Here is a 16,153-nt window from a genome sequence, read left to right as displayed (position 1 = left end):
TTATACCGCATCGTTTAGATGTTGTATGGATGTTAAGACGAGAAATTTATATATAATAGTAAAATAATTTGTAAATAATGATTAAATGATTTGAGTTAAAATATTTTATTAGATTTTGAGAAATGAGAGGAAAAAAAAAGTTGAATAAAAATATTAGAGTTAAACTATTGTTAGAATATTATTTTTTTAATATAATTTTTGTTTTTAGATTTGAAAAAGTTAAATTATTTTTTGTATTTTGTTTAAAAGTTTGAAAAAATTGTAATACTTAGGTAATGATTAGATGAAAAAGATAAAGATTTGAAAATAAAAATAATTTGTGTTTGAGTAATGTTTAAGAAAAAAATGAGATGAAATAAGTTGAGATAAGTATCCAAACAAGTCCTTAAGTAAAATGTTATAATGGTATAATACAAGAGGAATTGGCCGCACCCATGACAATGGTCGAGTGATTGTGGGGATTAACATTCCCCTTCACTTTTTTTGACCTAAACACCTTTTACAAGTATATGGACTTCACTAGATTTACTGTTGTGTTCACATTGTTTATAGAAAGGATTTAGAGATAAGATAGTTTTAAATGATAAATGAAAGTTAAATAAAATATTATTAAAATATTATTTGATAATATTATTATTATTTTAGGATTTGAAAAAATTGAATTGAAATTTAAAAAAATTGAATTGTTTAGTATATTTTGTGTGAGAATTTAAGAAAATTATAATGACGAGATGAGACGCTCTCCGAATCCAACAAGGGAGTGGGGAGGAGGGATTATGGCAATACTTGAGTAAAAAGATCCCATGAAAAAACGAATGAGATGTTCAATTTTAAAAGGGATGCTTTCTATCAGGAAATGGAATTGCTGCGCTTGCACAGTGTTTACAATGTATACAGAGTGCAAACTGCATGAGTACGTACAACATACATAGCAAGGATTCCCTGAATTCACCAAAACAAGGTGGAATAGAAAAGGAACACCCTGCAAATACCTTCTCAATGCAATTCAACTGTTAATTTAACAAGCTATCCCGTTTAAAAGACCGGGATGATCCAACTCTCTCCTACCAGTGTTTTAGATATAGTTATATCTACCAATACCCAAAATAACTGTACATACCAAACCTAAAAGTCTACCTAACCCCACCACTGCCAAAGCCTACCAACCAGACCGCCAAAAAACCAGGTCCCATAACATAAGACAGAGCAACAATCTTCACAAGTAGATCCCATTGACATTGCTATAAACACCATCAGGCAATCCAATGGTGGACTTAGTTGCACTTCCATTTTGGTAAACTTTGACTTTTGAGGTATCATTCCCAACTCCATTTAAGACATTCCTTTGGCTCCCATATACTTGTAAGACACCGTCTGTCGTCTCCTCATCAGGCAATGCAATGGTGGGCTTAGTTGCACTTCCATTTTGGTACACTTTGACTTTTGCGGTATCATTCCCAACTCCATTTGGGGCATTCCTTTGGCACCCATATCCTCGTAAGCCAGTATTGGAATCCTCACCAGGCAATGCAATCGTGGGCTTAGTTGCACTTCCATTTTGGTAAACTTTGAGTTTCGAGCTATCATTTCCAACTCCGTTAGGGACATTCCTTTGGCTCCCATATCCTTGTAGGACAGCATCCAATTCCCCACATGCTGCTGCTATAAGTCCTATATATCACAGTAGAACGAGGAGATTTGAAAGTTACCTTTACAGACTTTTGGTGCAGAAAGGGGAATATGTATTAGCATATCAAAAATTGGGTCAGGTTCATCATTAAGTAATGTAATTAAATAATTAAATGGAAATTAATATCAAGCAGCAGGAAGCCCTCCAACAAACCACGAAACCTCCTTTCACTCCTATTACACAAACTTGAACCCTCCCAGTCACAAAACTTTGGTCCGAATTAAAAACCAACAGCCGGAGGACTTCTTTAGCAGAAAAAAGAAATTGCAGCCCCCCTTAACTAGTAAATGAATACATGATCATAAGCCAAAGCAGCGTTAAAAGATAAAAGCAATGGCAATTCGCACAACATTAATATTGATGAATCTCACTTCTTATTATTTTTATGTTCGAACTGATATCAAAAGCCTGCTCTAAACACAAAGATCATCTAGATTTTGCAGAAATTAGTGAAGAATGTGTTCTTGGCTGTATTTATATTTAGATATTAAATAATATTTCAGGCACAAACCTAAAAGAACATTTATCATGAAAAGCATTCAGTTTATACTTTTTAAGTTTCTTTTTAACAGTCACTACATAAATTAACATATTTTTATCTATAAATTTTAATATCCTCACTAGCATATATGACATCTATATCAAACCTAAAAGATGGCACAAGGTATCGTCAGACTTCACAAAAATGACAGAAATATCTTTCACAACTGAAGAGGATGTTCTATTTGTCAGAATAGCTGTAAATCGGGCATGCTCACAAATTCTATACCCGTTGATCCAAAACATGTTCATCCAATAATACCTTAAAACAGGCTGGTTGGGCATAAGTTTGGCCATAGTGAAATGATAAGTAGTTTCAAATTCAAGCTAATGTGATATTACCTATTACAAATTGCAGTTCCAAATATTAATTTATTTTGTATAGCATTATTGAGGATCTCATTTGTATATGGGGAAGAAGTTAAAACAAGCAGTATATACTTCAAGTAGACTAACTCCCACAATAAAATACTAAAGTAAGGTTGTTAACAATGCAATCCTTCAATACAAAGCCGTATAGAATGGAGCAAATCCTTCTTCGATCTGGTCCCATATATAGGGCGCTGATATTAGAGTGCTTCCTTACTCATAATAATTACAATGCATCTCCTATACTCACGATCGTCTATGTTTTTTTTCTTGGCTAATTGATATTTCGAGTAGTTCACCCGATATAGACTGAGGTGTCAATATAGATACCTAATAAATTAATAACGTGCAAGAGATAGAATTGTCCGATTGCCTGGCATATTCCACAAAACCAGCTGGTAAACATGGTTTTGTTTCCTTGTTTTTTGAGATTTGTATTATATAAATATGCATTTTAAGTATTTTAACTTGTGTATATATGAAAATACAAGTAAGATCCAAAAACAGAAAAAACAATATAAATATATACGCCTAAAAGTAGTCAAGTTCTGACAACATGAAGATTCTAAATCTATTATTTAATTGTACTCTGGGATGAGAATCTGCTCATTATTAATAAGCTGACCCATATTTGCTGATATCAGTACTACTCTGTTGGACGCATTTTGGCAAGACATACCAAATAAACTCCTGTTACATGTGGCCATCAAAGCAAGAGAGAGACATTCTCAATTATCAACTGATTTGCTGAGATATGTCCTTATATGCTTCTTTATTACATTCTTTTTCAAACTGTAAGTGGTAATTCATTCATGACACAAATACTTTGCACAGTGGTATTAGATCAAATGAAATAGACGCTCAGGCAGTTGTGCCACGTTTTTATCCTAGGATCTGAACATGATATACAACTGAATTATTGATATACCTTCATAACTTTCAAACTTGTACGAGTCCTTTTTTTTTGAACAAGATAGCAGAGAATCTTTACTTGTCAGAAACTTTGATATATTTGTACAATGTTTTCATTGTGGAAAAATATAGTTGCAAGCACAATTGTGCACTAATCTGTACACTAATATGATGTGATTAGTCAAAAATTAGATTTTATTGAAAACAATGTTGATTTAAATTTTAAGTATGAATAAATCAGTATTGGTACACAGATTAATGCGCGCCTGTGCTTGTATGTAGCAAAACTCTTTCATTGTGTAACAATATGTCGACTCATGCAGGTTTTTGAACTTTTTCCTCTTAAATGTAAAACACATCCATGTTTATGTATTTGGACCACGGAATTTGACAAGGTATACCAGGGTAAGATCAAGCTGAGGCTTTTACTTTGACCAAGCAAACCAGAAAGTATTAGATCATAACATAGCCTTATTGGCCTCAATAAATTCTATTGTAGCCTATACACAAGCCTAAAGAAATGGACTAGTAGCAACATAGCAAATATCACGAATACCAACCAAAAAGGGCATGCATGTGATGCAGTGTGTACATGGCAGATGAATAGAACAGTAACTGATTCTGGTAAAACATCTACTATTGAACAACATTGAGTGGGTATATCAAAAAAGATAAGACAGGTACCTAAAAATAAAGGAGAAGGATTTCCAGGTCTTGATTTAAATTCAGGATGAAATTGCACCCCAATGAAGTATGGATGACTAGGTAGCTCGATAATCTGTAACATCAGCATTCCAAATATTAATACAGAGCAACCACTATGTACAGATCACTACAGTCAAAAAGTAAGAGCTCGATGCTTTGGGGCTGATAAGTATACCTCCATGCGTTGACCAGTTTCATCTTTGCCGGCAAAAGAGAGGCCAGCTTTTTCAAGGCGAGCTACCATATCAGGATTGACCTGCATGATAAAGAATTATCCCCCTGCCAAAGTAGCTTGATATAAGAAAATTTAACACATGTTGATCACACAGACCTCATATCTATGCCGATGTCTTTCATCAATGAAGCTTCTACTTCCATACCTAACATGAATGCATAGCATGAAAGGTTAGCCAACCTGATACATCTCATCAGCAAACTAGTACACATTCACAATTATTTCAGAACTTATAAATCTATGCATGACATTTACAGCTGAGTTACATAAGTGATAAATTTTGGACCCACGAACCACAAATCCAAATTCAGTGACAGCTCCTCTTATTTATTTGAGTTTTTGTTCTTCCTTTTTCTTTTTCTTTTTTTGTGTTATAGCCCTAATAATAAAATTTGTCTTTTGATTCAAGACCCTACAATTTGAATAGATTAGTCTTTTTTTACGTAATATATAATCTAATCAAACAGTTTTGAAAAGAAAAATATTTCATTAGCATTTTATTACTAACATCCATCTGAACACAGGGTCAACATTATATTAGATTATCTTCTGATTGTCAACTTAGCTCCACGAAGTCTGATTACTTGTTGACTCCCTGTATACACGTGTACTAACACTTTGTAAAGCAATACTTACAGTCTTGCAGATTTGCAGTCCATAACCTGGAAATATGTCCTCCTTAATCCAAGACGCATAGTGGCCCCCATATGTGTTTTTGAGCCCTGCTTATGGTACATATATCAGAAATGGACTTCTTTTAAATACATATATCGCATGCTTCATCACTAGTTCAATAGCCAACTTGAAAATTGGAGGGGAAAAATGAAGGTTTTCATCTCTCTCTCTCTCTCTCTCTCTCTCTCTCTCTCTCTCTCTCTCTCTCTCTCTCTCTCTCTCTCTCACACACACACACACTCAACATTTTCACTTCTCAGCTCAATATTAAGAATGGTTTGGAAACACAATTTCCATCACAAAAATGAACTCAAAAGGCACAGAATATGACCTCAGGCATAAATATAACGCAGGGATTCCTGGTATCGGGATCAAATTCAGTGCTGTTAGCATCCTTCAGACCAAGAACAGATCGTGCAAACTCAATGACAGCAATTTGCATTCCTAGACAAATGCCAAGAAACGGAACTCTTTTTTCTCGAGCATATTTTGCTGCAAGAATTTTCCCTTGCACCCCCCTGTCACCAAAACCTCCAGGGACAAGAACACCATCTGCACCCTAAAGATGAAGACTAGTCAGAGACCAAATAGAGAAAGTTACCACAACTCAATAAAGGAGATGCCCAGATCATATTTAAATAGCAGTATCAGCTAGCAAATCCAAGACCAATGGAAAAAAAAAAAAAAAAAACTACCTTCAACAACTTCCAAGCAGCTTTATAAGCATCTGGATTCTGCAATAAGAGTTAAGTTACATGTTTGTAAGATGAGGAATTAATTAACAAAGATATACAATATGAGCATTAAAACTTCTTATTGAACCTCTTTTTCTGTTGCTTCTTCAAGGTGGGAAGCAGGAACCCAATCTACAACGAGTTTCTTTCGATGGAAAACAGAAGCATGCACAAGAGCCTGTAGACAGATTACATCTTATATAGACAGAAACTATATGCTTATATATCCACTCAAGCTATACCAATCTGTATGTCATATCTAATGGAAATGAAATTTAATTATACATATATATATATACACGGGGAGAGAGAGAGAGAGAGAGAGAGAGAGAGAGAGAAATTACATGCATAAAGCATTTTCTTTTCACACAACTCTATGCGTGCAGTGAGATCTTGAAGATTTTAATTAAGATGAGTAGGTAAACCAGCAAAACGAAACGTGTTCTAGCTTCTTCAGTATGAATACAAAGAAAGATAATTAAATTATTATTTTTTTTTTTTAAATCAGCAGAAACAAGAATAAAACAATCAGTGGCTAAATTCTGTCAGCAAAGGAGTCAGCTGTGTATCTGCCCTTTTAACCTTCTGGAACACATAATGGGTGCTAAAAATGGATCTAAAATTTCCAAGACAACTGACTTACAGAAAAATAGAGCAGCTCGGATGCTGCAGATGATCAGGAATCCTAAGGCCCCGTTTGGTTACACAAATGAGATGAGATGAGATGTTTTAAATAGTAATGAATAAAATATTGTTATAATATAATTTTGTAATATTAATTTTGTATTGGGATTTGAAAAAGTAAAATTGTTTATTATATTTTGTATGAAGATTTGAAAAAGTTGTAATGATGAGTTGAGATAAGATGAGATGAGTTTTTTGGTTTTGTATAAACAATCCGGGCCGGTGATAAACAAACCACAACAATGCCGGCATGGATTGAAATAATCATCTTATCTTACTGTATAAGTCCAAGTTTTGAGGCATAGGGTTCATGTCTTGAAAATTCTTATCATTATTATCCACTAATAAATATTTATTTAGCAAGATACATAATTAAAAAACTGAGTGGAAGCATGTGTAAGGTGTAGTTAAAATCAAGGGAAACCACATACAAAATACATGCTACAAATGTGTTTAGCAACACCTCCAATGATTATACCATAAGAGAAAATTAAATTTCCAGCTGAAAATAAAATGATTCTGAGTTAAGTAACAGATAATTGCACCTTCAGTACAGAGAGGTAGGAATCGGAAAGGCCTGTATACTTTCCAACCATGGCAATATGGACCTGTCAATTAGATTGATATATAGAAGTAAAGTTCTGTCAACAATTAGAAACAAAACAAGATTCTGAATTTCTCAAATTGCTCAGTAGACCCACCGGCTCATGCAACTTGTCACAGATTTCAGCCCTAGAAGTCCATTCCTCGAGTGCAGGCTCTTTTGCTTCACTGCCATAATGGAAATATTGCATAAGGATGCTGAAAACTGAAAATGATTTTATGTGATGCGCATGCCTGTAAATTCCAGCTCTAAGTTAACAGAATTATAAAGAGCTGAGATCATCAGACAAACCCCAGCAGGTTCAGCACTTTCAAGATTGCTTCATGGGCCTTCTGATCCTATTTGAGAATAAAGAGCATATCCACACATTATTTGTGAGTAATGGTAATTAAATATTCAGCAACCACATTCCAAGAATCGCCCAAGAATTACTTACTCTTAAAAGCAAAGGAATGTGCCAGATGTTTGTTACATCATAGAGAGTGATGATGTTTTCTTCCTGTAAAACATGGAGTTTCAATAAAGAGAATCTTGCAAAGCAGGTAAGTATGCATCTCAATTATAAGCACATCAAAATTTGGTTCTTGTAAAAGTACCGCAACATGGCAAAACTGAGAGAGTTTCACTTTTACATGCTGGTCAAGTGCCTGTCAACACATTAAATTTAATACCTTAGAAAATCCAATAAAGTAAAAACAAAAGCATAAAGTGAGTGCTTATGTGTCTGTGTGCGTGCAGCTTAGCACAGGCACGTGAACAAGAGGAAAACAAAGAGAGAGTGGGAGACCGTTGTACTGCGGCAAGCTAAGATATGTGGCGTCAAACCCAGGCCTCTTAGTCCCCGAACACTGTGCTGGGTTGGTTTTGTTTTCTGAACAACAGATTCTCCGCATTATTAAATTGTTCTAATATAATGAGAGAGATATGTACATAGATGCTAGAAAAATATTGCATACAAGATGTGCTGGAATATCTAAGAAGTCACCTGTTCACCGACAACATTTAAAATGGGCACAAGGCTGACGTGAATCAAACAAAAGTTTCCAGTCCCTAAAATGAGAAGAATTCATGAACAAAAGAAATGAAATTATAAGATACAAAAAATAAGGTGTGACACTTGTGTCATATGAAGCTGCATAGACAATGTCCTTACCTACATGGTAAGAGAATTGCCCCAAAGCCTCGATAAATGGCATGGATTCAATATCTCCTGCATCGAGTCAAGTTGTTATAACCCTTGAAAAACATAGAACTCACATGTGCTTCCACGGGTCAAGAACATTGTTGTTATACCTATAGTTCCACCCAATTCTATGACACAAACATCAGCTGGACCTGCCTTCCCATCGACTGGTATCATTGACACACGCTCTATCCACTCTTGAATGGCATCTGTGATGTGAGGGACAACCTAAAGAACAGAAGAAAATAAACAGACTTAGGGCCATACATATATACCCAATTTAAGAATAATACAATTAAAGAAGATGGATTTATAGCAGGGAAAAAAACCTGCACAGTTTTCCCCAGATAATCTCCCCTTCTCTCCTTATCAATAACGGACTGCCATAAAAGAAGAAAAGATAACTATTAACTTCAGTGACTGGGTATATTATAATCTTCAGCTAGGAAACATATAATGTACATACAGAAATGTGGCGTTTGACTAACTTGCCTGGTAAATCTTTCCAGTAGTGATATTATTATCACGAGTCAGCTTGATATCGAGGAACCGCTCATAATTTCCAAGGTCCAGGTCCACCTTTGAACACAAAAGAAAGTCGTGTTTCATACTGTTACAGTCAATTTCGATCAATCTCCCATGTTTTCCAAAACTATGACCACTGATTTACATTTCTGTCCTATTTTTAACATGGGTAGCTTTAAATATTATTTGTGCCAAAGAAAGATAATAGCCTAACAGTTGATGTCATTGCGGTCAGGCAAAAACAGAACAAGAAATTGATCCGATGAAGTGCAGTACGATGTGGACGAACACCCAAATAGCCTACCAAATGCCTGGTTTAACAGCATTAACAACTTCATCATACTATCCGTTTAGGCCATAGAGGGGCTAAACGCCGACGAATTGTTGACCCCGTCAGAGAGTTGAAGCAAGAAGGAAAATAGCGTTTACAAAGCAAATACACAGTAAAATTAGAGTATAATGAACGCAGAAAAGAGAGCTTTTATACCTCACCGCCATCGTCTAACACGAAAACTTCCCCGTGCTCAAAAGGGGACATTGTTCCGGCATCGGTGTTCAAGTAAGGATCTGAAAAAGGGAGCCAAAGACTATATCAAAACGTTGAATCAAGAAGAAAAAAAAAAAAAACAAACCATGGCAGTCATATCAAGAGTTGCGAGAAAAAATATGCCCAAAATTTTCACACAAAACTGATGTATTTGCGTGATATTGCCAATTTTAGCTCTCGTTAGAGGAGTCCAGAAAGCAAAGCAAGTGAAAATTTAAATGGTATTTTGACATGCTTATAAAACAGATTTGTGAGTCTAAGTTACGTTTTAAATTTAGTATCTGCTTCTCAAAAGGAAATAATTTAAAACTTGGAACCTCTGAGAAAGATTTTATGCACGAAAAATTGAGTTGAATCCAAAAGTTAAAAAAAAAAATGTGGCGATAAAGCTTCAAGAAGCTTATTAGGGAAAAAGAAAAAAAACTATTTTTTCAAAGGAAAAACAAAAAAAGAACGAGAGAGAGAGAGAGAGGAAAACGGAAGAGTATATCCATCTTGCAGCTGAGAAAACAAAAGGCATACATAGCTGACCTGTTTTCAACTAAAAAACTGCGAAAAGGAAACAAAAGCAGCAGCGATGAAGAAGAAGAAGAATAAAAATCAATCAAAGAAGAAACAGAGACCAATTTTGATGGAAGTAACGCGCAGTCCACAGGCCTTGAGAAGCAGACCAATGCTACTGGCGGTGACCCCCTTCCCGAGACCGCTAACTACTCCACCCGTCACCAACACGTACTTCATTTTCCGTTTTCTTACCTTGTTTTAGTCTACACCTATATCTGGTAAACAGACAGAATGAGAGAAATAGAACAGAACAGAGCAGACATTTAGCATCAGCGACAACAATTTTGCTCAGGAATAAGGAAGAGGAAAATGGTGGGAACCTTTGTTATGCTGTGGTACTAAAAAAAAAACCACGTCAATGAAATGGGTTGAGGATCAAAAGGAAAGGAAATCCGGTATCTTTATCTTATCTTTCTAGTCGAATACTCTGGGTCTTTGAACGTAAATGCTCGCTCGTTCTCTCTCTTCTTCATCCAACAACGAAGGTGGCACAGTGCCAAGAGCGTGAGAGAGAGAGAGAGATTCACCAACCAAAACCAGAGTAAAGAAGCGGATGAAATGAGAATGGTGAGAAACCAGAGGAATGAGTTCCTGATTGCTTAGCATTGGCGGCATTATATAAAACCAAAAACCCAGTGGGAAAATATCGCAATTTTATTTTTATTTTTTTATTTAAAAAAATTACCCTTTTTCCCTTTTCTTTTAGAGTTTATATTTATTAAAATAATCGTAAAAAAAAATATAAATTATGCCTGAAATGAAAGGCCGAAACTGCCCTTGCGCGGTGCAAGGCAGTAACGTTTCTCTCTCTTTATTTTTTTTTCTCCTTTTTTGCCCACTTCTGGCTTCGCTGGTCATCAGTGATAGCGTTACGTCGTTACCCATTTTTTAATATCGTACCGGATATTGTATTGATTAAATATTTTAATATTGATATTATTTCGTGTACCGTTTTGAGATTGTTGATATATAAATAAATTATATATATAAATATATATATTAATTATATTTTAAAATAATAATTTATATATAAATAAATTATACATAAATACATATATATATAAATTATAAATAGTTTAGTCTAAATTAAAGTCAAAAAATTAATTTGTAATTTAAAAAAATGAAAAAAAAATAAAACCGAAATACCGGCCGGTACAAGTGAAAATATCGGCCGGTTAGGGCCGATATTTGAACCGGTACGAAATATGTAGAATTTTTGTACCAGTCCGATAGCCGATACAAAATATACTGACCGTACCAATTGGTACAGTATGATTTTAAAAACAATAGTCGTTACTCCTCTTCCTATTATCCATTATCATTTCATTAATTATTAATATATTATTAAATAATTAGTTTATTATTTTTTTAATTATTTACCAAATATTTCATCACACGTTAAAAAAAATTATATATAAATAATAGTTAAAAGAAAAATAAATAATAATTTTTTTTCCGATTTTACTTATTTTATATTGGGTGGAAAAAATAATAGTAAAATTACATCTGTGTCACACCACTTAAATAGCAATAAATTGCATTAATATTCTTTATAATTGATTTAGCAAGTGTTGATATTATACGAAAGTTATGTTCGAAGTGTTAAGAATAGCATGATTTAATTTCTTAAACATCTTATAAAGAAATATTTTTTTAAGGATATGAGATTTATACAAATAAATTATTTGGAGAAAAACTCTGTCTTGAAAGCAAAAACAAATAAAAAAAAAAGAAAAAGGAAAAAACTATCAACAATAATAATATTAATATTAATATTAATAAAACTCACATTCACCATTTTCATAACATATAGTTTTTATTTTTCCTTCCTTTTTTGGCTCCTACTCTATTTTATTATTTTTTAATTCTATTTAAGTTATATCTTTTAGTCCAGATAACATGAAGTATGGTCTCCAGTCTCTAAATAGGAAAATCTAACATAAAGTATGGTCTCCAAATAGGAAAATCAGGTTCGAACGTCTCACACCCCATCCCATATAAATAAAATAAAATAAAAAGTGCTTTTTTAAAAATTAAGTTATTTCACTAAAAAAAAAAAAAAAAAAAAAGTGCTTCTCACATACTTAAGGGGAATTTGTCATTTTTATAAAATTTCAAAAACTTTGTCCTCCCATTTTAAGACTCAGGGCATATGTTTAGATTTGAATGGTGAGATGAAAATTTTTAATTTTAGATAAAAGTTTAAAATATAATTTTGTAATATTATTATTGTTTTAAGATTTGAAAATTTTGAATTAAAATTTAAAAAAATTATTATGTCTTGTATAGAAATTTAAAAATATTGTAACGATAAGATAAGATGGGATGAGAATTTTATATCTCATCCCACTTGTCAAATTTGCGAAGGTAAAAGTAAACTCTATCATCTAATTTCATTTTCTCTATCATCTAGTACCTTAGTTAAAAGGGTAGTTTCTCTATTCAATGGCCTACATATGACATAGGTGCACTGATATCATCATTGACTCAAATTAATTAAGTAAAGTTAGATCATGCCTATAAAGGGAAAGGAAAAGAAGAAAATAAAGAGCCAAAATAAATAAAGATCATGTCCTTGTGATAATGCCTAGCTTAAGATCAAAATCAGAATCGAAATCGAAATAAAAAATAAGCATGAAAAGAGTGGGGGGGAAAAAGAAAGACAAGAAAAGAAAAAGAAAAGAGGAAGAGAATCAAATCATGATACAAGAGAGCCAATTTCAGTCATAATCAGTTTCTACTTCTTCTTTTTGTAATTTTTTTTCTCACATTTTATTCATGTGTAATGAGATCTACCAACCCAGCCACTTCCCAATTAGGTTATCTTGTTCGCTTGGACCCACTGCGATGCCGCTAGACCGACCTTTGATTTATTACGATCTCCATGCTCGCTTTTTTAGTTAGGTTGGGAGGTAATTAAGTTGATTTTAGAAATTTTAGAAATAATAATAAAAAGGTTGTGAAAAATTAATAATAAAATATTAAATAATAATAAATAATAGTAAAAAATAAAAAATAAATAAAAATAATGATAAAATAATAAATTTTAGTTGAGTTTTCTCTTCACTATCCAAACGGAGCCTTAGTCTTCCTTTCTTTTTTCCTTTCTTTTCAGTTTTGAACTTCTTTATGAAATTATATATTCTTGGTTTATCTAAAGGATAATCTTGTTTTTTTTTTTAAAAAAAAAAAACAAGGAAAAGAGAATTTATACTTTTGTTTATCCTAGATGTAAGGTGAAAAATGATTGTGTCTAAGATTCTGTATGGTTTCACAAATGATCTAAACACATCTTATATAATCTCATTTTAACATCTAAATACCATTTTAACACAAATATTTTTCAATTTCAAATTTTTAATTTTTCAATTCTTTCACTTAATAATTATCTAATCATTATAACTTTTTCAAATTTTAAAATAAAATATAAAAAAAATCAATTTTTTTAAATTTTAAAATAAAAATTATATTCTAACAATATTTTAATTTTATAATATTTTTATTTAATTTTTTATTTTTTTTTTAAAATTTAATAAAACACCTTAACTCAAATTATTTCGTTACAATTTATAAATTTTCCAATTAGGTTATCTTCTTCGCTTGGACCCACTGCCCTGCCGGTGGACCTTTCTTTGATTTATTATACGACATTCATGCCCGCTTTTCTCTTTTAGCATATCCAGTCTTCCCTTTTCTTCTTTTTCTTTTTTTTCTTTTTTTTCTTTTTGAACTTTTTGTACGAAATTATATATTCTTGATTTATCTAAAGGATAATCTTGTATTTTCTTAAATAAGAAAAAAGAAAAATAGAATTTATGCTTAAATTTTACTGTTAAGAGCAAAGAGAATTGGATGTATAAAGTAGATTTCACGTACGATATTTATTAATACTCTATAAATCTCTTCAACATAAATTAATTTCTTACATTATCGCCACCACGAACCACCACGACCGTCATCACCATCCGTACAACAACCAATATATACTTAGTGCCTTAATTCTATACATGTGAAGGGCTTCAAATATAATTATTCATATTTAAATAATCAAATTAAATTTATAGTGATAAGGTAGTAAGTCTATCACTGCCTTTTGAAAATTGTAAGATTATTATTATTTTTTTTATCCTTTTCAAATTCTTTGATTTGAAACCAACTTTAAGAATTTGAAGGAAATATACTTTTGTCATAGACAAAAGTCTTTGATATTAGGCAATCAGTCCTTTTGCAGTGAGGAAGGAAAGGATATTCTGTGGTCAACATGCAGAACGAGTTCACATGAAGGTAGGGCTTTTCTTTTCTCTTTAATTTCCTTATCGCAGCTGACGCTTCTCCGAAAGTGGTACTCCGTGTCCAAAAGGGAAAATAATTGAGAAAATTGAGGACACAGAATGTGTTCCAAGCTCAATAAAGACTCTCAAAAGGATAGATTCACGACCGAAAGGAAAAGCTTTAATTTGGAGGGCCACTAGTACTCCGTATATTTTAAATGATATATCGATTTAAATTTTTAAAATAAATGGTGTTTTTATATAATATCAGTCACTATCATAATAGAGATTATGAGTTTGAGCGCCAATTCTACATTCAAACTCATTTAATTAAATATTTTACATATTAGACTACCTATTTAGGAAGAATTAAGTCCACACGTGAGGGAAAGTGTGAAGATATAAAATAAATAATAAAATTTATATCTTTCCATCAGTTTAAACTTTTGAAAAAATTGATGATTTTACATCAAAAAATAGTCATTTAGTACTATAAGAAAACTGTTTATTTGTTGTGTTGAATTCAAAGTTTTAAGTTTTGTGTAATTATATATTTACACATAGATTTTGTGATAACAAATGAATTTAAAAAATAAAAGAGTCTCAAGCTCAAGTTGTCTACATAATAGAGTCAAGCACATCAAGAAAACAAGAATGAGTAAGAAGGGAATAAGTTCATATGAAAGTCATAGAGTAATGTTGTAAATCTCTTAAAAATTTGAAATTAGGACTAAGGTTCAAAATTAATATTTTATTATAAAGTATTAAAATATATTTTCCACATGTGCATGAATATTTTGAAAATTTTGAAAGATGATTGATTGTCATCTTTCACATGTGCATGCCTTGATTAAAAGTTTAAATTTTGAAAATATTAAGTTCATTTTTTATTTGAATACTTTTAAAAGTGATTGATATTTTTTTGACTTATGCAAAAAGTAGATGTTTTTGTTTGAAAATTTTGAAAAGGAAAGTTTGCTCTTTTGTTATATGCAAAAAATAAAAAGATTAAGTTTGAATTTTTTGAAAAGTAAAGTGTGCTCCTTTTGTCATATGTAAAAGTAAAAGATTAGATTTGAATTTTTTTTTAAAGTAAAGTTTGTTCATTTTGTCATATGCCAAAAGTAAAAGATTAGGTTTGAAGTATTTGAAAAATGAATGATGTTGTCTTTGACAATTGAAATGGAATAACCTTTTATTTGAATTTTTTGAAAAAGTAAATGATGTTGTCTTTGACATGTGAATCTTTTTAAATTTGAATATGAAGTCTCATATGCCTATAAATAGATCATTTGAGAGCTTCACATTTACAAGATTTAGAGCATACAACATTCATTCAAAACTTTCATTCTCTCTTCTTTAAGTATTAAGTCTTAATCCTTATTCATTTTGAAATATATAGTTTGTATTGTATTGTTCTTATTTCACTTATTGATGAGTGTTTTCTGATAATCTACCCACTATCAGCTCTTGTATCAGTAAAATTGTGTGTATAACCCTTGTGTATGTAGAAAGTGTTCTACACAGGAAATAGTTGAATCACCACGTATAAGGTGATTGCAAGTGTAGAGGGTGTTCTACAAGGATCCTTTGTAGGTATTGTTCAAAGATATAATAGATTTCTATCTCCACCTGAACAAGATTGAATAGTGAATTTAGGATTCTCAAGGGGTAGCTTGAGACGAGGACATAGGAGTGGGGCCGAATCTCATTAACATACTGAGTTTGCTTCTCTCTTACCCTTACTCTTTATATTTATTGCTGTTATGTATTTTGTTTATATTTTATATTGTATATTTGATTTATAATTGTTATTTTTTTAAATGCAATTCAATTCACCACCCTTTTGTGTTAGTCATCTGGGCAATATGTTGCATGACTATTTCCGGTCAAAATAAATCTATTAAGAAAGGAT

General features: G+C 32.1%; 1 protein-coding gene across 2 annotated transcripts; it reads right to left on the bottom strand.

The window, feature by feature from the left end:
• Positions 1-823: 823 nt before the first annotated feature.
• LOC122279180 (CTP synthase-like) lies at positions 824-10,565 on the bottom strand. 2 transcript variants are annotated; one of them, XM_043089580.1, is made up of 22 exons: positions 10,288-10,564; positions 10,027-10,182; positions 9,344-9,423; positions 8,824-8,910; positions 8,661-8,711; positions 8,442-8,559; positions 8,302-8,358; positions 8,134-8,198; positions 7,936-8,019; positions 7,745-7,795; positions 7,585-7,647; positions 7,440-7,486; positions 7,246-7,315; positions 7,090-7,152; positions 5,949-6,038; positions 5,822-5,860; positions 5,458-5,685; positions 5,088-5,173; positions 4,548-4,596; positions 4,392-4,472; positions 4,196-4,289; positions 824-1,671 (listed from the first exon to the last, which is right to left on the bottom strand). In XM_043089580.1, exons 2-22 carry the CDS (start codon positions 10,142-10,144, stop codon positions 1,217-1,219), a joined length of 2,076 nt encoding a protein of 691 aa, XP_042945514.1. In that variant the 5' UTR covers positions 10,145-10,182; positions 10,288-10,564; the 3' UTR covers positions 824-1,216. The 2 variants fall into 2 exon arrangements, with proteins under 2 accessions (XP_042945514.1, XP_042945515.1); XM_043089581.1 differs by lacking the exon at positions 824-1,671 and adding an exon at positions 2,247-3,289 and having other exon boundaries at positions 10,288-10,565.
• Positions 10,566-16,153: the final 5,588 nt, after the last annotated feature.

The sequence above is a fragment of the Carya illinoinensis genome, chromosome 10 (assembly GCF_018687715.1).
Source record: "Carya illinoinensis cultivar Pawnee chromosome 10, C.illinoinensisPawnee_v1, whole genome shotgun sequence".
Classification (NCBI taxonomy): domain Eukaryota; kingdom Viridiplantae; phylum Streptophyta; class Magnoliopsida; order Fagales; family Juglandaceae; genus Carya; species Carya illinoinensis.
Note: the sequence above shows the minus strand (reverse complement) of the source record. Positions and strands in the feature narration are given on the sequence as shown.

What these genes read in the sequence shown, in the direction of transcription:
- LOC122279180 (XM_043089580.1), bottom strand. Translation starts at nt 10,144, where the DNA reads ATGAAGTACGTGTTGGTGACGGGTGGAGTAGTTAGCGGTCTCGGGAAG. An exon ending in TAGCTTGCCGCAGTACAACG is followed by an intron (nt 7,796 to 7,935) that starts GTCTCCCACTCT and finishes ATGTGTTGACAG; the next exon opens with GCACTTGACCAGCATGTAAA. An exon ending in GACTGCAAATCTGCAAGACT is followed by an intron (nt 4,597 to 5,087) that starts GTAAGTATTGCT and finishes CATTCATGTTAG; the next exon opens with GTATGGAAGTAGAAGCTTCA.